We start from the raw sequence: 22,676 nt of genomic DNA, 5'->3' as shown, positions 1-22,676 counted from the left end.
AAAGTCGTCGCCTCACTGTGCGTGCAGATGCACTCACACCTGCAGATACACTCACACCTGCATGCTGCCATTCCTGAGCAAGCTCTGTACTAGTGGTGCCCCGACCCCACAGCTGAATCAACTGTAGGAGACAGTCCTTGCGCTTGCTGGACTTTCTTGGGCGCCCTGAAGCCTTCTTCATAACAATTGAACCGCTCTCCTTCAAGTTCTTGATGATCCGATAAATGGTTGATTTAGGTGCAATCTTTCTGGCAGCGATATCCTTGCCAGTGAAGCCCTTTTTTTGCAAAGCAATGATGACAGCACGTATTTCCTTGCAGGTAACCATGGCTGACAGAGGAAGAACAATGATCCCAAGCACCACCCTCCTTTTGAAGCTTCCAGTCTGTTATTCGAACTCAATCAGCCTGTCAGAGTGATCTCCAGCCCTGTCCTCGTCAACACTCACACCTGTGTTAACGAGAGAATCACTGACATGATGTCAGCTGGTCCTTTTGTGGCAGGGCTGAAATGCAGTGGAAATGTTTTGGGGGGTTAATTTAATGTGTATGGCAAAGAGGAACTTTGCAATTAATTGCAATTCATCTGATCACTCTTCATAACATTCTGGTGTATATGCAAATTGCCATCATACAAACTGAGGCAGCAGACTTTGAAAATGTATATTTGTGTAATTCTCAATACTTTTGGCCACGACTGTATGGTGTACTGTATTCTTAGCTGGAGAAAATATAAACTTTGTTTGGGTGATAGACCATGGAAGGGTGTTGCCACAGAAGGGCACTTTCGCAATACCACATTTTAAATTGCCTCTCCTTACATCTCATAAATTGAGTTCTTGTTTTGAGCTAAACCTACTTTTTGAACTGTTTTGCATTCCATGCAACAAAGTGTGACATTTTGCTCAAGCAAACGGCAGTAAGCAAAATAAGCTCTTAATTTATTACTCTTTCTTCAGACAGATTTTAAATTAACCCCTCAATGTGGTTCTAATGTTGTTTGAAAATGCTTTATGTTGTGTGTTATTAGGAATTTACCAGTAGTTTACTGGTCCACCGAGTGAAAACCAGACCAAGTTATAAACAACAACGTGCAGCAGGACTTTTCATCACGTTCATGTAGTAACCATGGAAGTTATTTGTGTTGTATTTGTTTTCAGTGGCAACAGGCTTGGTCCCAAATCCTATACTTCTAATACCACTTTGTTTCAGTAGGTTGTGTGCTTTCTTGTGATGCAATGGCTGTAGTAACCCTCAATATATCACTTGGTTCGATCACATAAAGTAGTATGATTGTCCCCCACAATGAAATCGGGGAGGGGCCTGTGGCTCTGTCTCCGTCCGTTAGTACGTACATTGTTGGTCACACACGATATCTCAGACAGCACTGGCCTGATTTGGACTAAACTTGGGTGAATGATGTGTCTTGCCATAGAGAGCTGGCGTTTACAAAATTGTACTGATTGGCCAGATGGTGGCGCTATAACACGTGATAGAAAATGCGAAAGGTCATGCCCCTCCCTCCGTTTGACCTAAAGTCATGAAATTTGGCACGTAGATTTCTCTCCTCACAAGGAAATAATTTGATTCAGGGACCCATAAGGTCATGATGGATTTTCCGCCATTTTGATTTTGTGAAAAACACTCCTTTGGCACCGAATGATCAATCTGCACAAAACTTGATATGTGGCATCTATGGACAAAGGTTTCTCAACGCAATACTTTCCAGACTAGTACCTGAAACAAAATGTCCGTTACTGACCAATATAAATTCACATGTTCGTGGTCTGGTACATAAATGCATATAAATCTGTCAAGGATATTCGTTGCCATAGAGATCCGTCATTTACAAAATTACACTGATTGGCCCAAGGGGGGTGCAACATCATGTGTGGGGGACGACATGTTTACTGTTGCTTTGTTGCTTTGTATTCTTGTAGCAATATCCCCGTATTGTGCATATTGCATGAATCTTTCTATCATCTGATTTACGGTATCTGGTAAAGACTGCCTAAAAGATGCATGCTGGACCTCTTCCCACAGTTGTTTGCTATATTTCTGTGGCCCTAAAAACAGAAGGTGCTATTTGGCTCCAGCCACATCCAGTTGTAAATAGCTAAGGAACATTGCAGAGTAAAATTGTTGCCATAATCATATGTTCTTTGAAATGCCAAGTATTTATGTGCAGCCACTTGGTTTCCTATAGTAGGCTGTACATGGTGCCTACTACTAGAACTATGTGAAACATCTCCGGGTGAGAAACACATCAGGCCTCAGGGAGAGATTGCTTACAGTTTATAGAGACAGTGAATATTTTATTACGAGAACAAAAACTAAAAGGATGAGGATAAAACAGTCATGTGAGTAGATATGGCATTTGTAACTGAAATTATCAATTGTTTATTCACCAGTAAATGTAACATTACCTCATGAGTAACAGTCAAATGTCCCCATTGGCTTATTTGATTTCCTCCCCTTTGCAATCAGGCTCTTCTCATGTCTCTCTTACAGTTAGAGTAACACCCGTGTGTGTGTGTGTGTGTGTGTGTGTGTGTGTGTGTGTTTGCGTGTGTGCGTGTGTGCGTGTGTGCGCGTGTGTGTGCGTGGGGTGGGGAAAGAAAAGGAGTGAGGGAGTTTATTTGGTGTCACGAGAGAGACGATTAGAACAAGGTGGTTCATCACCAGGTGGAGGAGGCAGGGCTCAGAGCTGGCAGAGGAAGATAAACCAGCCATTGAAAATACCATCCTCTCCCTCTCTCTCTCTCTCTCCCACCTCAGTTCTAATGCCAGTGTTGAGTAATCCTCTGGGTAGGAAGGAACAGGAAGCCAATCATTACCCTGGAACTACAGGACACCATACGAGACTATTCATTTATATTCTAATAGCTATTTATTTCAGATGCATCAGCATTTTGGAAGCTCACAAAGCGTCTCTTCATTTGAAATTCATGCCCATGGGTAGAGAATCTGTGGAGAATGTTGTCCCACGTGCATTCATATGCATGATAAAACCTGCAAATGCTGTGTTTGGATGGTAGGGAGAGGATATTCCAGAGCGTAGTTTGAGCGGAGGCGTTACTATATATCCAACTGTTAACCCTGTGGTTAAATGAAGGAATCATTTCATGTAGCTCTTTCTGACACCCACCCCTGACACAGGAATCTCCTCCTCCATGCAGTATAAAGACCTGAAAAGGATTTTTGACCTGAGCTACCGTAGGATGTCTAAGGAGGTCATATCTTGTTGTTAATTCGAGGATGTTCAGTTCTACACTACCACTGCTGTTTAGGAGTTTCCCTGTCTTGACTAGGGGATGAAAATAGGGAAGAAATTCCCAAATTCACCAATTTTCCACACTTCTCCCAGATTGTCATCAACGTGTCTGAGTGACTGATTTGTTTGACTCATGGGACAGTCGTGGGACTATTGCCCCGCTATTGCCCATACCCGCATGCCTTCAGCAAGCCACAAGCTCTGTCCTTCCCTCCAACATTTCTGCTCTCCAACTCATATCCCCATCAACAAATATTCCTTAATATGTGAGGGAAAGATCCATGCATGCTCATTTGAAAACAATGCCTGCCTTTATAGCAGTGACTCCAGGCTGCCATTCTTTGCATTGTTGCTCCTTTAATCTGTGTGCGTGCAGTTAGCAGTGGGCTGGTTCTTTAGAGCGCATCGATAGAGAAAAGGCTGTCAACAGTATTTGAACAGAGAGCGAGAGAGAGATGAGGCTTTGATGAATGTGATGGCATGTGGTGGGAACTGGCTGAGAATAGGGGCTGGAATCAGATCAAACCAGACTAGATCACAGAGATATATTGGATTAGACAGCGTTCGATGGCGGCCTATTGTATGTTCTATCCAGCTCTCCAGTTGACCTACATTGCCTACATGGAGTTATTCTCTCTGAGTTTCTCTAATAGTGTTAATATACACTGTTTCTGCTTCAAGGTCAACTCACTCTGCAGGCTACTTCTACCCCTCACCTCTCTTCCTCTCTCACTTTTTCCTTCCCTATTTTTCTCTGTCCTTTATACATTCCTAACTCCATCTGTTATCAGGGCTTGTGGCTGCCAGGCAGGAATGCGGGCTTAGTTCAGTGTAGCAAGCACAGACAGGTTCGTGTTGTAAATGGGAGCAGGTAGCGAATCAGCGGTGATTGTTGAGGTAGACAATACACCAGTAGGTAGAGCTGCTGGCAGGTAGTAGATACTGTAGCAGCTTTGAAGGAAGCTCTAATTCGCTCACTCGGTAGTTGAGAGCGAGAATCATTTTGCAAATGGAGGACGTGTATTTGCTGGACAACTGGCGAAAGGTAATTATTGGATCACCCTACAACTACACTGTGAGATATGACAAGGGACGTGATGGCTATATCGTGAGGTTACTGGGTCTCTCACATATAGTAGTTTCTTAGTATTTATGGTCATGTGAAATATAACTTAGATTGAAGTGTTGTGTTCTGATCATAGTGTATTTTTAATGTTTGACCCTGGGCGAAGACATGGAGGTCGATTAAGGCAGCCCCCCACACCTCTCTGATTCAGATGGGTTGGGTTAAATGTGGAAGACACATTTCAGTTGAACATTCAGCTGGATAACTGACTAGGTATCCCACTTTCCCTTTCACTGTTGTCATTTCTATAGATAGATCAGATATTTTAGCTAATTTTTTGGCTGAGTTCTATCATGACAACAGGATAAACTTAATGATAAAGAACATTTGAATCTATGTTGTATATTGGGATGCATCAGAAACACATTTTCCAACCCTGCACAACAATTTAGGGATGCTAATTACTCTGAGAAGACTTCCACCCAAGACACTTAAATGTACAAAGATGACTATAAATATGGGTTGGTTAACATTGCTTGTGGTTTTCTCAACTAAATTTGCCCACAAGCCTCTAATTTCATAGATAATGGATGCATACGTGTTTTCTTAGTCTCACATACACTCACTCTCAAATCTGGTCAATTATAACACGTGTACAAATATAGACATGTATATAGACAAAAAGTATGTATAGCAATCTGTTGTGGGCCGACTCTGTGTGTGAACGTGTGCCCACGTATGTTTGTGTGGGTGTTTGTGTGTTCGTACGTACAGTACCAGTCATTCAAGGGTTTTTCTTTATTTTTACTATTTTCTACATTGTATGATAATAGTGAATAGATCAAAACTATGAAATAACACATATGGAATCATGTAGTAACCAAAACATTGTTTGAAAAAATTTGAAATATATTTTTGATTCCTCAAAGAAGCCATCCTTTGCACACTCTTGATATTCTCTCAACCAGCTTCACCTAGAATGCTTTTCCATCTGTCTTGAAGGAGTTCCCACATATCCTGAGCACGAGTTGGCTAATTTTCCTTCATACTGTGTTCCAACTCATCCCAAACCATCTCAGTTGGGTTGAGATTGGATGATTGTGGAGACCAGGTCATCTGATGCAGCACTCCATCACTCTCCTTCTTGGTCAAATAGCCCTTACACAGCCTGGAGGTGTGTTGGGTCATTGTCCTGTTGAAAAACAAATAATAGTCCCAATAAGTACAAACCAGATGGGTTGGCGTTTCGCTGCAGAATTCTGTGGTAGCCATGCTGGTTAAGTTTGCCTTGAATTCTAAATAAATCACAGATAGTGTCACCAGCAAAGCACCCCCACACCGCCATGCTTCACGGTGTGAACCACACATGCGGAGATCTGTTCACCTACTCTGTGTCTCACAAAGACACGGCAGTTGGAACCAATAATCTCAAATTTGGACTCAGACCAAAGGACAAATTTCCACCGTTCTAATGTCCATTGCTCATGTTTTTTGGCACAAGCAAGTCTCTTTTTATTATTGGTGACCTTAGTAGCGGTTTTGTTGCAGCAATTTGACCATGAAGGCCTGATTCACGCAATCTCCTCTGAACAGTTGATGTTGAGATGTGTCTTACTTGAACTCGGTGAAGCATTTATTTGGGCTGCAATCTGAGCTGCAGTTAACTCTTATGAACTTATCCTCTGCAGCAGAGGTAACTCTGGGTCTTGCGTTCCTGTGGCGGTCCTCATGAGAGCCAGTTTCATCATAACACTTGATGGTATTTGCGACTGCACTTGAAGAAACTTTAAAAGTTCTTGAAATTTTCCGGATTGACTGACCTTCATGTCTTTTAGTAATGATGGCCTGTCTTTATCTTTGCTTATTTTAGCTGTTCTTGCCATAAAATGGACTTGGTATTTTACCAAATATGGCTTGGTATTTGACCAAATATGACTATCTTCTGTGTGCTACCCCTACCCTTGTCACAAGACAACTGATTGGCTCAAACGCAGTAAGACAATCCACAAAGGCACATCTGTTAATTGAAATGCACTCCAGGTGACTACCTCATGAAGCTGGTTGAGATAATGCCAAGAGTGTGTAAAGTTGTCGTCAAAGCAAAGGGTGGCTACTTTGAAGAATCAATTTGTTCAAAACTTTTTGGGTTACTACGTGATTCCATATGTATTATTTCATAGTTTTGATCTCTTCACTATTATTCTACAATGTAGAAAATAGTAACAATAAAGAAACACCCTGGAATAAGTAGGTGTGTCCAAACCTTTGACTGGTACTGTATGTGTGTGTTGGCTGAGTTCTATAACAGGGGACATCAGCATTATTTTGTGCGTAAACGTTGTCTGTCTCCCTGTGTGTGGTGTGTGTTCTCATCTAATGTATCACATTACTGACTCATCCTGGCTGAGAGGGGCTGAAGGGGGAACCCCAATCAGCAGTGTCTGTCTTTCTCTAAGCGTATTCATTGATAACTTGTAAGGTCTGACTTTTCAGTCCCATTGGCCATGCCTAGTTAAACATTCTGGACCATTGTCTTTCACTTGCAATGTATAGAACCGTGCATGTACAGTATAAACGCTACATAAGACGAGACTTGACTGAAGACAGAGACACAAAGAGTAGATTGAGTGTTCATGTTGCCTTTTGTAAACAGCAGGAGTCAGTAACGGCAGAAGCCCTTTGAATCCTTTCATCGCTGTTAGTCTCCTTTCTTAGATGATCCTCTCACAGGTGTGTCATGTTTTGTTCCATAGGATCTTCATGTGTCAGAGGGCATGATCGACAACGCAGTGGATATGGACAGTCTGAACAGGAACTTGCCTGAACGCGGATGGCAGACCCATAAGGTGTTACAGGTGAGGTGTGTGTGTGTATGTATATATATATATATATATATATATATATATATATATATATATATATATATATATATATATATATATATATATATATATATATATATATATATATATATATATATATATATATATATATATATATAGATATATATATATATATATATATATATAGATATATATATATATATATATATATATATATAGATATATATATACTGAGTACACAAAACATTAAGAACACCTGCCCTTTCCAAGACATAGACTGACCAGGTGAAAGCTATGGTATCTAATTGATATCACTTGTTAAATCCCCTTCAATCAGGGGAGGTGAGGAGACCGGTTAAGTAAGGATTAAGCATTGAGACAATTGAGAAGTGGATTGTGTATGTGTGCCATCACAGCACAGGGGAAACCCCAACAAGAATGCCTCATACAATAATAATAATGGCAGAGCAATTGAACAGCAACTTCATACAAGAACGAACCCAGTCATCAACAGAGGATTTGCAATAATATGTATTATCGTCCAGTGGAGGAGTGCAGGGGTTTGAATGTGGGGGGTGTTCATAGACACGACAAAGGCCTTAAAAATATCCACAAGCTTCTCGGCCATATGACATTAGTACACCCCACCTCAATACAGTTCAAATAGCAATACACAACTTACAAGCGACCTCACTTTTAACTCAAATGTCCACTCAAATACTTCTGGCAGGGCAATAATAGTACAGCTCTAATGAACTTCAATGGGAAATGCATTTGAAAAAATACTTCATAAACTACACACGCTGAAAATAAACCAAACTTCTGCAGCAGAGCACACACAATCAAACTGTCGAGCCAACCAAGAGCTCCTCCCCAAAGAGCTGAACGAGCTGTCTTTATTTCCTCCTTCCTTACTGCTGATGCGCTCTTAGTGAACCTGCCCTTCACTACCACTCTGTGATGAGTGTTCTCATAATGGGGAGGGGCACTTGGTCTGTGAGGCCATTGTGTGAGCGATACCAAAAACTTGGCAAGTGACGTTGGAAACAAAACGAAATCCTGGCTGTCATCGTACTATGTAATTTGGTTTTATTTTTCCAATGTCAAAACATACCCGCTGCATTTTCTCCTCTGGATAACTGTGTCCACTGATGTGGCATGTCAAGGCTCCCTGAAGACGAACTAGATAAGAGAGAAATGGGTCTGTAACAACAAGCTACCTCTGTACCCACCTGTTGTTAGTCTGGCTCTGTGTTGCTGAGTCCTGGGTCCAAATACTAGTTAAATATCCATCTGGCACTCCAGGCAGTGCTTGACTTGGACAGAAATACATGTAGGTGCCAGTACTCATTGTGGGTGTCAGAACCATTTATATTCAGGCACTCTTAAATAATGGTTAGCTAATCTATATTATATTTGAGAGGGAGAGAGGGAGAGACAGAGACACACAGACAGACTGACAGAGTGACAGACAGACAGACAGACAGACAGACAGACAGACAGACAGACTCTGGGGTGCCACAGGGGAGCAGTAGCACACAGGAAACTGCAGCTGGGTACCACTAACACAGTAGCCTATTCTGACATGCAGGAGAGAGACAATGATTAAACCAGCATAAGATCAAAAGAGAGGCTGATAGAAGAGACTGAACTTGTTACAGTAGGCCTTTGCCCTATCAAGCAGGAAACACTTGGATGCTCTTCAGAGAGGTCTTAGTATGGTTTATTGGGGTTGTGTTCAGTAGGGCACACTGTAGCAAAACAAATTGGCAACGGTAAAACGTTTTGTCCCTACTGAACACCATCCTGATGACAACGAGACCCTGTGGCATTTCAACATTTCATCACCACTACCTGCTACAAAATGGTGGCATGTGATTAGGCCTATTACTAGTCCAAAATGTAATTGCACTATCCCTCAAAGCACTCATGGGCCCTCATCTACTACATCTAGTCACTACTGCTAGCTGGCTTTTGCCTTAAAGCTATTATCATCTATCACCCCAATTCTCTTCTCCTGGGCCCAGCTTTAACAGATCGATCTAATTGAAAGTAGATCATCCCATTTGGACAGCCATGGGTTGCCACCCAAAGGAGAGGCTGACTTCATGGTCTGTCGTAACGCTGCTTGGTGTGCAGGTGGGTTGATTGTAACAGGTGAACGAGAAAGATTATCATCAAGGCTATGCAACAGACTCAAAGTAGCATGCCATACATTGGGCTAATGATCATTGGGTTCAACCATTTTAATCCCTCTAGTCTTCCACAGTACAATGTTAGAGTAGCCTTGGCATCAAATGAATTAATTTTGACTAAAAATGTAATGCAAACCCCACATGTGCAATACATTCAGAGAGATGCTATGCTGATGATGACAAAGAGGTTCTTCATAGTTTAGCTCATGTATGTCTTCCAGGAGGTAATGTCTCTTAATTGCAGTGCTTCAGTGGTTTCCAGCGAGTGCTGTTACCATGACAACGTTTCCTTCTCCCAAAGCCGCATGCTGGTGTTTTTGCTCTGCGGGCATAACTAGGCTCCCTCACAGCTCACACTCTCTCTGTATAAAGCAATATGTAAACAGCACCAGCAGTCAGCTAGAGCAATGCCACCACACAGAGAAGACATTCATACAGCCTGGATGTCCCTGGGCTATGAAATGAACCGTAATGTAGGCCTGTGATCCAGTGTAGCTGCTAAAACAGCACTAAAACATATTGTTCTCATGAATTGAGAAGGAATGAAAGGGATCATTCTGAATAGCCAACACAGTCATATAATATCATGTTATGTACTGGCTGTTTGTCTGGATAGTGAACATTTTTGTGTGACTATCTTTTGCAGTGATAGGGAGCATCCATCCATTTGGGATACATTAATGGTTCGTCAAAAGGCCAACTGTAGCTTGAGGGTAGTTGTCTCTATTCTCTACCCCATTTAGCTTTTCCAAAACATTTGATGATATTAAGTCTGCTTCCAATCATTAACTTATACTGCCATATGAGGCCAAATGGAGCTAATACAATGATAATTGAGTCTGTGACCTTTCTGTTCGTAGAGCACACCACTGGATCTGTTTGAGAGTGGCAAGGCGCTGAAGGTCCAGGCAGAGCGCCCCCATCTGGTCAGTCTGGGCAGTGGCCGTCTCAGTACGGCCATCACACTGCTGCCCCTTCCCGAAGGTGAGCTAATATTGCTTCTATCCAAATGTCAAGGAATGTAGATAGGTGAGATGTAAGAATTTGGTTGGTCCTTACACCGCTTTTGCTCTTTCATATGTGTGTTTTTGAACAGTGAGGATTTGCATGCACACACACACAATGGAGCACAGAATACAAGAACATGCACATGCTCACACATCAGCCACAGGAGCATAAAACTGACAGTGGCATGTCCTTCACCCTGCAGTGTTCACTTCAATACCACTAGAACCTCTATTGGCTATACCCCAGCCAGAAACACACACACACACTCACAGTGTTTTTCTCAAATTTATGCTTTGGCCACAAATATGACTAGAGGATGAGTTAACAGAATAGGGAATTTTAAAAGTAAGATTTTCACTGGCCAGTTGTGGCTACCCAATGAGGACGGGCTAACTAATATGCACAGGGGTCCATTGTCGCAAGGTTCCGTTGGCCCCATAGCGACGAATGACTACATGGCTACGTTTGCATCAACTATGGGTAGCTACCACAAGAGTTTGGACTTCTGTTAACGTTAAAAAGAGGGAAGTACACAGTGTCCTTCGCCCCCATCCCGGAAGCAGCTAGTTATTGTCTGGTTGTTGACAAACAGTTTTCTATAGCAGCTTGCTTAGCTTTAAAGAAGTAATTTGTCACTATGGAACCCGTGCGAATTGGGTGGCATGATCACGGGCTACCCAATTCGCACAGGGTCCATTGTTAGCAAGGACATCATATCGTAACGTTAACAGAAGTCCAAACTCTAGCGATAGCTACCCATAGTTTTCAAAACAAAGTCATTCGTTACTATGTGGCCGACGCAACCTTGCTAAGAATGGACCCAGTGCATATTGGGTCACTCGTGCTCATTGGGTATCCACACAGTTAGTTTAAAACTGTAACATTTTCTCTCAGCCTCATGGCAACATGTGCAGAATAGCATTTACAAAACTGCACATTTTTGGCAAAATGGGTTGAAATGCAGGTTAGTCATTTTTCCTGGGGGGCCTTCCAATTATATTTCCACTTATACTGTGTACTCAAAATACCCTTCCATAAACACCTAAAAATACCAAAGAGAGGCATAATAAGTAATGTCAAACTGTCTAGAATTGCAGGAAATGTTTGAATTTTTATTTATTTAATTGACCCCATGGACTCTCTGTCTACTATTAGTACCACCCCAATTTCTACACCATAATTTGGCCCTGACCTCAACACCCACCACAACCCCTCCCTAACACCGCTTTACTACCCTCTCCCTACCTCCTGCACTGTCCACCATCCCTCCCTATCACCGCTTTACTACCCTCTCCCTACCTCCTGCACTGTCCACCATCCCTCCCTATCACCGCTTTACTACCCTCTCCCTACCTCCTGCACTGTCCACCATCCCTCCCTAACACCGCTTTACTACCCTCTCCTTACCTCCTGCACTGTCCACCATCCCTCCCTAACACCGCTTTACTATCCTCTCCCCACCTCCTGCACTGTCCACCACCCCTCCCTAACACCGCTTACTTCCCTCTCCCCACCTCCTGCACTGTCCACCACCCCTATCTATCACCACTTTACTACCCTCTCCCCACCTCCTGCACTGTCCACCATCCCTCCCTAACACTGCTTTACTACCCTCTACCCACCTCCTGCACTGTCCACCACCCCTACCTAACACCGCTTTACTACCCTCTCCCCACCTCCTGCACTGTCCACCACCCCTCCCTATAACCGCTTTACTACCCTCTCCCCACCTCCTGCACTGTCCACCACCCCTCCCTAACAATGCTTTACTATCCTCTCCCCACCTCCTGCACTGTCCACCACCCCTCCCTAACACCGCTTACTTCCATCTCCCCACCTCCTGCACTGTCCACCACCCCTCCCTATCACTGCTTTACTACCCTCTCCCCACCTCCTGCACTGTCCACCACCCCTCCCTAACATCGCTTTACTATCCTCTCCCCACCTCCTGCACTGTCCACCACCCCTCCCTAACACTGCTTTACTACCCTCTCCCCACCTCCTGCACTGTCCACCACCCCTCCCTATCACCGCTTTACTATCCTCTCCCCACCTCCTGCACTGTCCACCACACCTCCCTAACACCGCTTTACTACCCTCTCCCCACCTCCTGCACTGTCCACCACCCCTCCCTATCACCGCTTTACTACCCTCTCCCCACCTCCTGCACTGTCCACCACCCCTCCCTAACAACGCTTTACTATCCTCTCCCCACCTCCTGCACTGTCCACCACCCCTCCCTAACACCGCTTACTTCCATCTCCCTACCTCCTGCACTGTCCAACCATCCCTCCCTAACACCGCTTTACTACCCTCTCCTTACCTCCTGCACTGTCCACCATCCCTCCCTAACACCGCTTTACTATCCTCTCCCCACCTCCTGCACTGTCCACCACCCCTCCCTAACACCGCTTACTTCCCTCTCCCCACCTCCTGCACTGTCCACCACCCCTATCTATCACCACTTTACTACCCTCTCCCCACCTCCTGCACTGTCCACCATCCCTCCCTAACACTGCTTTACTACCCTCTACCCACCTCCTGCACTGTCCACCACCCCTCCCTAACACCGCTTTACTACCCTCTCCCCACCTCCTGCACTGTCCACCACCCCTCCCTATAACCGCTTTACTACCCTCTCCCCACCTCCTGCACTGTCCACCACCCCTCCCTAACAACGCTTTACTATCCTCTCCCCACCTCCTGCACTGTCCACCACCCCTCCCTAACACCGCTTACTTCCATCTCCCCACCTCCTGCACTGTCCACCACCCCTCCCTATCACTGCTTTACTACCCTCTCCCCACCTCCTGCACTGTCCACCACCCCTCCCTAACATCGCTTTACTATCCTCTCCCCACCTCCTGCACTGTCCACCACCCCTCCCTAACACTGCTTTACTACCCTCTCCCCACCTCCTGCACTGTCCACCACCCCTCCCTATCACCGCTTTACTATCCTCTCCCCACCTCCTGCACTGTCCACCACCCCTCCCTAACACCGCTTTACTACCCTCTCCCCACCTCCTGCACTGTCCACCACCCCTCCCTAACAACGCTTTACTATCCTCTCCCCACCTCCTGCACTGTCCACCACCCCTCCCAAACACCGCTTACTTCCATCTCCCTACCTCCTGCACTGTCCACCATCCCTCCCTAACACCGCTTTACTACCCTCTCCTTACCTCCTGCACTGTCCACCATCCCTCCCTAACACCGCTTTACTATCCTCTCCCCACCTCCTGCACTGTCCACCACCCCTCCCTAACACCGCTTACTTCCCTCTCCCCACCTCCTGCACTGTCCACCACCCCTATCTATCACCACTTTACTACCCTCTCCCCACCTCCTGCACTGTCCACCATCCCTCCCTAACAATGCTTTACTACCCTCTACCCACCTCCTGCACTGTCCACCACCCCTCCCTAACACCGCTTTACTACCCTCTCCCCACCTCCTGCACTGTCCACCACCCCTCCCTATAACCGCTTTACTACCCTCTCCCCACCTCCTGCACTGTCCACCACCCCTCCCTAACAACGCTTTACTATCCTCTCCCCACCTCCTGCACTGTCCACCACCCCTCCCTAACACCGCTTACTTCCATCTCCCCACCTCCTGCACTGTCCACCACCCCTCCCTATCACTGCTTTACTACCCTCTCCGCACCTCCTGCACTGTCCACCACCCCTCCCTAACATCGCTTTACTATCCTCTCCCCACCTCCTGCACTGTCCACCACCCCTCCCTAACACTGCTTTACTACCCTCTCCCCACCTCCTGCACTGTCCACCACCCCTCCCTATCACCGCTTTACTATCCTCTCCCCACCTCCTGCACTGTCCACCACCCCTCCCTAACACCGCTTTACTACCCTCTCCCCACCTCCTGCACTGTCCACCACCCCTCCCTATCACCGCTTTACTACCCTCTACCCACCTCCTGCACTGTCCACCACCCCTCCCTAACACCGCTTTACTACCCTCTCCCCACATCCTGCACTGTCCACCACCCCTCCCTAACACCATTTACTATCCTCTCCCCACCTTCTGCACTGTCCACCACCCCTCCCTAACACCGCTTACTTCCCTCTCCCCACCTCCTGCACTGTCCACCACCCCTCCCTATCACCACTTTACTACCCTCTCCCCACCTCCTGCACTGTCCACCATCCCACCCTAACACTGCTTTACTATCCTCTCCCCACCTCCTGCACTGTCCACCCCCCCTCCCTAACACCGCTTTACTATCCTCTCCCCACCTCCTGCACTGTCCACAACCCCTCCCAAAAACCGCTTTACTATCCTCTCCCCACCTCCTGCACTGTCCACCACCCTTCTCTATCACCACTTTACTACCCTCTCCCCACCTCCTGCACTGTCCACCACCCCTACCTAACACCGCTTTACTACCCTCTACCCACCTCCTGCACTGTCCACCACCCCTCCCTAACACCGCTTTACAACCCTCTCCCCACCTCCTGCACTGTCCACCACCCCTCCCTATAACCGCTTTACTACCCTCTCCCGACCTCCTGCACTGTCCACCACCCCTCCATAACACCGCTTTACTATCCTCTCCCCACCTCCTGCACTGTCCACCACCCCTCCCTAACACCGCTTTACTACCCTCTCCCCACCTCCTGCACTGTCCACCACCCCTCCCTAACAACGCTTTACTATCCTCTCCCCACCTCCTGCACTGTCCACCACCCCTCCCTAACACCGCTTACTTCCCTCTCCCCACCTGCTGCACTGTCCACCACCCCTCCCTAACACCGCTTTACTACCCTCTACCCACCTCCTGCACTGTCCACCACCCCTCCCTATCACTGCTTTACTACCCTCTCCCCACCTCCTGCACTGTCCACCACCCCTCCCTAACACCGCATTACTGTCCTCTCCCCACCTCCTGCACTTTCCACCACCCCTCCCTATCACTGCTTTACTACCCTCTCCCCACCTCCTGCACTGTCCACCACCCCTCCCTAACACCGCTTTACTATCCTCTCCCCACCTCCTGCACTGTCCACCACCCCTCCCTGTCACTGCTTTGCAACCCTCTCCCCACCTCCTGCACTGTCCACCACCCCTCCCTAACATCGCTTTACTATCCTCTCCCCACCTCCTGCACTGTCCACCACCCCTCCCTAACACTGCTTTACTACCCTCTCCCCACCTCCTGCACTGTCCACCACCCCTCCCTATCACTGCTTTACTACCCTCTCCCCACCTCCTGCACTGTCCACCACCCCTCCCTAACATCGCTTTACTATCCTCTCCCCACCTCCTGCACTGTCCACCACCCCTCCCTAACACTGCTTTACTACCCTCTCCCCACCTCCTGCACTGTCCACCACCCCTCCCTATCACCGCTTTACTATCCTCTCCCCACCTCCTGCACTGTCCACCACCCCTCCCTAACACCGCTTTACTACCCTCTCCCCACCTCCTGCACTGTCCACCACCCCTCCCTATCACCGCTTTACTACCCTCTACCCACCTCCTGCACTGTCCACCACCCCTCCCTAACACCGCTTTACTACCCTCTCCCCACATCCTGCACTGTCCACCACCCCTCCCTAACACCGCTTTACTATCCTCTCCCCACCTTCTGCACTGTCCACCACCCCTCCCTAACACCGCTTACTTCCCTCTCCCCACCTCCTGCACTGTCCACCACCCCTCCCTATCACCACTTTACTACCCTCTCCCCACCTCCTGCACTGTCCACCATCCCACCCTAACACTGCTTTACTATCCTCTCTCCACCTCCTGCACTGTCCACCACCCCTCCCTAACACCGCTTTACTATCCTCTCCCCACCTCCTGCACTGTCCACAACCCCTCCCAAAAACCGCTTTACTATCCTCTCCCCACCTCCTGCACTGTCCACCACCCCTCCCTATCACCGCTTACTTCCCTCTCCCCACCTCCTGCACTGTCCACCACCCCTCTCTATCACCACTTTACTACCCTCTCCCCACCTCCTGCACTGTCCACCACCCCTCCATATCACTGCTTTACAACCCTCTCCCCACCTCCTGCACTGTCCACCACCCCTCCCTAACACCATTTACTATCCTCTCCCCACCTCCTGCACTGTCCACCACCCTTCCCTAACACTGCTTTACTACCCTCTCCCCACCTCCTGCACTGTCCACCACCCCTCCCTAACATCGCTTTACTATCCTCTCCCCACCTCCTGCACTGTCCACCACCCTTCCCTAACACTGCTTTACTACCCTCTCCCCACCTCCTGCACTGTCCACCACCCCTCCCTATCACCGCTTTACTATCCTCTCCCCACCTCCTGCACTGTCCACCACCCCTCCCTAACACCGCTTTACTATCCTTTCCCCACCTCCTGCACTGTCCACCACCCTTCCCTAACACCGCTTTACTATCCTCTCCCCACCTCCTGCACTGTCCACCACCCCTCCCTAACACTCCTTATTACCCTCTCCCCACCTCCTGCACTGTCCACCACCCCTCCCTAAACCCGCTTTACTATCCTCTCCCCACCTTCTGCACTGTCCACCACCCCTCCCTACCACCGCTTACTTCCCTCTCCCCACCTCCTGCACTGTCCACCACCCCTCCCTATCACCACTTTACTACCCTCTCCCCACCTCCTGCACTGTCCACCACCCCTCCCTATCACCACTTTACTACCCTCTCCCCACCTCCTGCACTGTCCACCATCCCACCCAAAAACCACTTTACTATCCTCTCCCCACCTCCTGCACTGTCCACCACCCCTCCCTAACACCGCTTTACTACCCTCTCCCTTCCTCCTGCACTGTCCACCACCCCTCCCTAACACAGCTTTACTATCCTCTCCCCACCTCCTGCACTGTCCACCACCCCTCCCTAACATCGCTTTACTACCCTCTCCCTACCTCCTGCACTGTCCACCACCCCTCCCTAACACCGCTTTACTACCCTCTCCCTACCTCCTGCACTGTCCACCACTGCTACCATTCATCCTGGGAATTCCTTTCTCCATGCCTCTCTCTGTCTGGAGTTCTGCAGGGAGTTGGGTATGGAATGCACCGAAAAGGCTCCATCCCAAATGACACCCTATGCCCTATATAATGGCAGCTTCTTCCCTATGGGCCTTGGTCAAAAGTAGTGCACTTTATAGGAAATAAGGTGCTATTTGGGAGGCAGCCTTGGTCCAGAGGGGAGCGAGGATGAGAATGTGTGTTGCACTGTGATGTGACATTCCACTGGGTTTTCTCCTTTTATCTGGAGCCCCAGTAGAGATGAGGCTGGACAGGGTCACTGTTGGGCAGAGGAGGGAGGGGGGGGGGGGGTTGTGAAGGGTGGAATGGGATTTAGTTACAAAGCATTTCTGTTTTTTAGCGTGTCTGCCTAATTTAATGCACGACTGCTGGATATGACATTGACTCCGCCATGAGTTACAAAGACTTGTCCAATGGACTATATCAGAATAAAACAAGATTCACTTATTTTGAAGGTTTCACTTCTCTTGCAAGTTATTCTGTCACTTAATAAATAGGTAACTTTGTCATTATACAGTAACAACATGGACGTTGAACACAACAAGTAAAACACTGTGGTTGAAAGTCAATTTACAGCCACTAACAGCCACAGTCAACATACAGCCACATTCTTCTCTTGGCAACACAGTTTGGTGAGAGACAGTTTCTATGAACATTGAGGGATCATTCTAGCCTGGTAGTCAAATATTTTAGTGCTTCTTTAGCTGTCTCTTTTATTTGAACAGACATATCAGGCTACCACCAGGCTAGAATCCTTCAGTTCCAGTGTTCATCTTTTGCTCATACTCTTCTGGGTGTTGCTCCTACAGGTAGGACCACGTTGGGCCATGGGGCGATGGACATCAGCATCCAGGGCCCAGGAGTTGCCGCCCAGCACTGCTACATAGAGAACCGGGCAGGGATCATCACTCTCCACCCCTCTGGGAACCAGTGTGCGATAGACGGGCTTCCTGTCACCAAACCGGTCCGCCTGTCACAAGGTATGGCTCCTTACAAACAAACTGACTTGTGGAAATAAACCTCATTTGTAAGGAGTTTCTGTTTCTGCATACCTATAACTCTTATTGTCATCTATTATAGTAACACGTTCAACATAGAATAATGAAGTACAGCAACAGACGCACATACTGTTACAAGATGATTTGACAAAAAACAAACATGCAATTAAACGTTTTTATGTGATATTGCTTTGGTCATTGAGAGGAACTCAATTACATTCCTGGACTAACCAATGCACATGTATACAATTAATGCCAAAGATCGATGCCTATTTGCTAACTGTGTAACCAGCACTTACAAACCCCAAATCAATTAAGATGGGAGTATTAGAGTCAAGAAATCCATTCAGTAAATGCAAATGTGTGCCTTTTCGAAACACATCGATTGAGAAACAACCACATGATCCTGTGGGACTGTAGTGAATTATTTGTTACCACAGTGAACTTGACTGTGCTCTCAAGAACACTGGAATATTACAACATGGCTGGAAGGAAGCCTATTGATTTCCAATACATCACATTCTTTCACCAGGATGTCTGAATTTATGCTACAAGACCAACAGAAAATAAAGCAACAGGCCCTCCCGCTGGGAGAGTATCTATGACATTAGTCATAGTACTTACAGTATCTCAACGGCTTCTTGGCTAAATAGAATCACAGGAACTTGATAGTCATAAAGTAAAAAACAGTAACGAGAGAGCTGGAGTTGGAGGCTAATGATGACACTGCCTGTCTCCTGGCATCCCCCAACCTGGATTTTCTTGTAAATCCGAGCAGGGACATTGCTATTTTTATTCCACCCCTCTTACCCCAACATATCCCCTTTTACTCCTGGGGGTAAAAGGTCAAATAATGATTTTTGAGGGAATCAGGGATAAATGTATATTTTGTGGTACAAAAAAATGAATTGTACTGGTGAAGAATAACTTCAAGACCAAGGTAGAGTGATTGATTATGCTGACTCAGGATCTGTGTAATAATATGTAGAGATGAGTTAGTTGATACTAGATACCTTTGACACTGTGGCGGTCATATTATGTAACAGGCATCAGTGAAAAGCTGGAATTGCTACTGTCATTCAAGATGCAGAAATTCCTTGTTTTTTTCTGGGTGAGTGGTAAGCTATTGAAAAGAATAGACTGAATCCAGACTTGAAAATTGGGTTGATATTACATTTTCATCTCAGAAGGTACAGTATATACATTTTTCTCTGATTTATAGCACAGAGCAGTGGTCCTGTGAAGAGAGTATGAGACATATTGAGGGCTTCGTTTAAAGATGAGTGTATGATGTTAACATGTGAACAACAAATCCATTAACCCCTTCCCCATAATAACTTGGTAGTCAGTCAGTCAAACAGACTCAGAAGATACTAAACTAATACTGGAGGAAATGGGTGAGGTTGATTCAGATGACAGAGATTTGGGATTGCACATAGAAGCTCTGACTCAGGGTTAGTGCTCCTCTCACCCCACCCCACTGAGCCCCCCCCCCCCTCCCACCACACCAAACCTTTTTCTCTTTCTCTCTGGGGTGGATATTAGGTTGAGCCTGTGTCGGAAACAGCTGTTCAACTTCGACCATCTCTCCTGCTGCAAGGAGCCCCGGCAAAACAAACATGCGGGTGTAGGCCACTGCCATAGTGACTGACTGATACATAGGACATTGCGCGAGGCTGCGTTGGAAGGAGCAATATACAACGAATTGTAACGGAACATATTTCACTGAAATGGATTGTATGCTTACAGTACGCGTTGGATGAACCAACTGTTCTACAGACTGCACTACAAGGCAGGTGGACAGCGTATTTTGTGAAAACATAACGTAGCTTATGTGAGTAGCCTGTGGAAGAATACTGACACGTATTACCATAACAAAGGAGTAGTCAGGACAAGCCCGCATTGCCGCTCTCTTCTTCTTCAACAATCATTTTCCATTCAGGAAAAACACGTGGCTGTTTTTAAAGGAGCAGCTGCGATGTTAACAGCAGAGGGCAAGAGGACTTTCATTTGGATTTAAAGTAAGTGTTATAGTCAGAATGAAAGGTAATGTCTATGTTGTAGAGTATTGCAGCTGTGTGAATTTATTGTATCTACCAACGTTTTGCAATTGGTTAATCATCAGTTGTAAAAAATAAAGCGAGTTGCGAGATTCGTTACAGTAGATGGGTGACGTGACGTACAGTAAGTATAACGTTGTAACATTCAAATGATACATTGTGCCCTAATCTCGAAAGTAGACATTGTCTCCTTTATTGATATCGTAAAAAAAGATAATTCACCTGCACCAGTAAAGTAACATTGACCTGTTGTATTAATATTGACAGCAAAACGTATACAAGGATAAAATCTCGAGCCAAATCCTCCACTATGACAGGGCAGTGATCTCTTTTCATTTTGGCATGGTCACCAGGTGCCTGTATACTGTTACATTTCTATTCCTGGTCCATGAGACCTAAGCATGCTGTTAACCCTGTCTAGAATCTAGACGCAGTCTATTCTCATATTAGCAAACCCACTCAAAACCCCCCCTCCAAAATCTGTCATTTCTGACACATTGCATTGACCCCCATTGCGTGCATAAAGAGACAGGAGGTGTACCACCTCTGCAAACAAGCATCAGGCTGCCCTAAAATTCACTCCTTGTTTACAGCTCGGTGAGCCACATATCCTGCTGCTCATGCTTGGTTGAACCTGGACTCTTCTGTTTGTGAGGCCACATCCACAGAGCGTTGATAGAGAAATAACCCATAGCCATCTGTTTCACCGACTTGACCAGCAGGAGTATTTATTGTCTTATGTTGTTCTGGCAAAAGGAGGTGAGGGAGGGAGTGCGAACAGTGCACATATGTTACTAGACCCCCTGACACTTCATTATGCCACTCACAGGAGATGGCAGATAGTTTCAGGATATTGTATCTGGGATAAATGTTATGGAATAGATTTCTCAATTATCAAAGTATATGAAGAGGGAACCTGAAATCAGTATCAATGGTGTCAAATGCCACATTCTATACTGTAAGGGGTTGACTGTCTCAAATTAAGTGGATTTTATCTTACCAAAATACTTGACTGTCACCATCATTTATTTTATTCATCACAAGCTTAAAATGTCTCATCGGGTATTGCTGTATAGGATACCTCTACCCACTTCAGAAAGTGGGCAGACGTCAGAGTTATGACATGTATTGATATACCAACTCAGTTATGTTGGATATGCCAACTCCGTTATGTTGGTGAAAATAGAATGGTCACATGAGAACTTCCACTGCTTTCCTGTGTATCTCCTCTCTATCTCTTGGTATGTGTGGCTGCACTTTATGGCCTCTGCATTGGCTAAAGCTTTGAGTGATTAACTGGTGAGATTGAAAGTGTCTGGCCTTTCCTTAAGCAGTAAAACACAACAATGCCATGGCAACTGTCTTGCTTACTTTTTGGCATCCCTTTGTCCAGTGTGTCCTCTGCTTTAGAGATATCTGACACTCTGGGTTTAGTGTCTGGTCTTCTGTGTTTTATGATGACACAGTTAAATGTGAAATTGTCAAACACTGTGAGCTTAAATGATAGCTAACTAGTAGTAAAGGAATTGAAATACATTTGGTCTTACTACTAGAAGTTGATTTATTGATTGATTTTAAAGTAATGAAAAGTTTATCTGAACTTGAGATAGTAGTTCAGATTAGTCACAGATGGAGGGTCAGAGGGTCTCTTTCTTTGCTGAAGCCAACTGAAACTCAGTCGATCTCTATTCTCCACACATGCCCTCACGCAATCACAATTCCAAGTATTTGCTCTTAACCCAGTTTCCTAGATCTTATTTCAGTGGTCCCAATAGCTTACTTTCCAAGGCTTAACAATGAAGATTGTTTTTGGCTAACTACACTAAATGTAAATGATGAAATGAAAATGCTTTCATACCGTTGCTTGGCAAGGGTTTAACTCCAGGGAATATGGTCTGAATTGATTTGACACTACAGTGTTATAAACCAATGTAGTACCCCTCAGGTACACCAACCCACCCTTCTCCTATGGTGCTTTCATCTACCACATTTTCATGAAAGAATATCTCTTGAGGAGATTTGAATCCCTGCCAGTGTCCAAGTGTTTTCAGGGAATAATGGTCTCTTCTTTTTGGTGTCACTTCTAGTTGTGTCAAAGTTACCTTGAAGTAACGACAAATCCACACCCATCTCAGACAGCCTCATCTGTGATTTTCTGTTTAGAGTATTGAAAATATAGTAATGTCAATTAACCCGTTGACTTCTCG

The 22,676-nt window shown here is 46.1% G+C and overlaps 1 protein-coding gene across 11 annotated transcripts in view; it reads left to right on the top strand.

Moving 5' to 3' along the window:
- Positions 1-22,676, top strand: part of LOC135552802 (pleckstrin homology-like domain family B member 1) — a 107,087-nt gene that overhangs the window by 13,562 nt on the left and 70,849 nt on the right. For 8 of the 11 annotated variants that reach the window (XM_064984661.1, XM_064984658.1, XM_064984653.1 and 5 more), the window contains exons 1-4: positions 4,165-4,318; positions 7,093-7,194; positions 10,238-10,361; positions 18,221-18,391. In XM_064984661.1, coding sequence (XP_064840733.1) covers positions 4,283-4,318; positions 7,093-7,194; positions 10,238-10,361; positions 18,221-18,391 — 433 coding nt within the window. In that variant the 5' untranslated portion in view covers positions 4,165-4,282. Of the gene's footprint in view, positions 1-4,164; positions 4,319-7,092; positions 7,195-10,237; positions 10,362-18,220; positions 18,392-19,970; positions 20,431-22,676 lie in introns of those variants that run through there. The other 3 variants (XM_064984655.1, XM_064984654.1, XM_064984662.1) reach the window with 2 other exon arrangements.

The sequence above is a fragment of the Oncorhynchus masou genome, chromosome 13 (genome assembly GCF_036934945.1).
Source record: "Oncorhynchus masou masou isolate Uvic2021 chromosome 13, UVic_Omas_1.1, whole genome shotgun sequence".
Lineage (NCBI taxonomy): Eukaryota > Metazoa > Chordata > Actinopteri > Salmoniformes > Salmonidae > Oncorhynchus > Oncorhynchus masou.
Note: the sequence above shows the minus strand (reverse complement) of the source record. Positions and strands in the feature narration are given on the sequence as shown.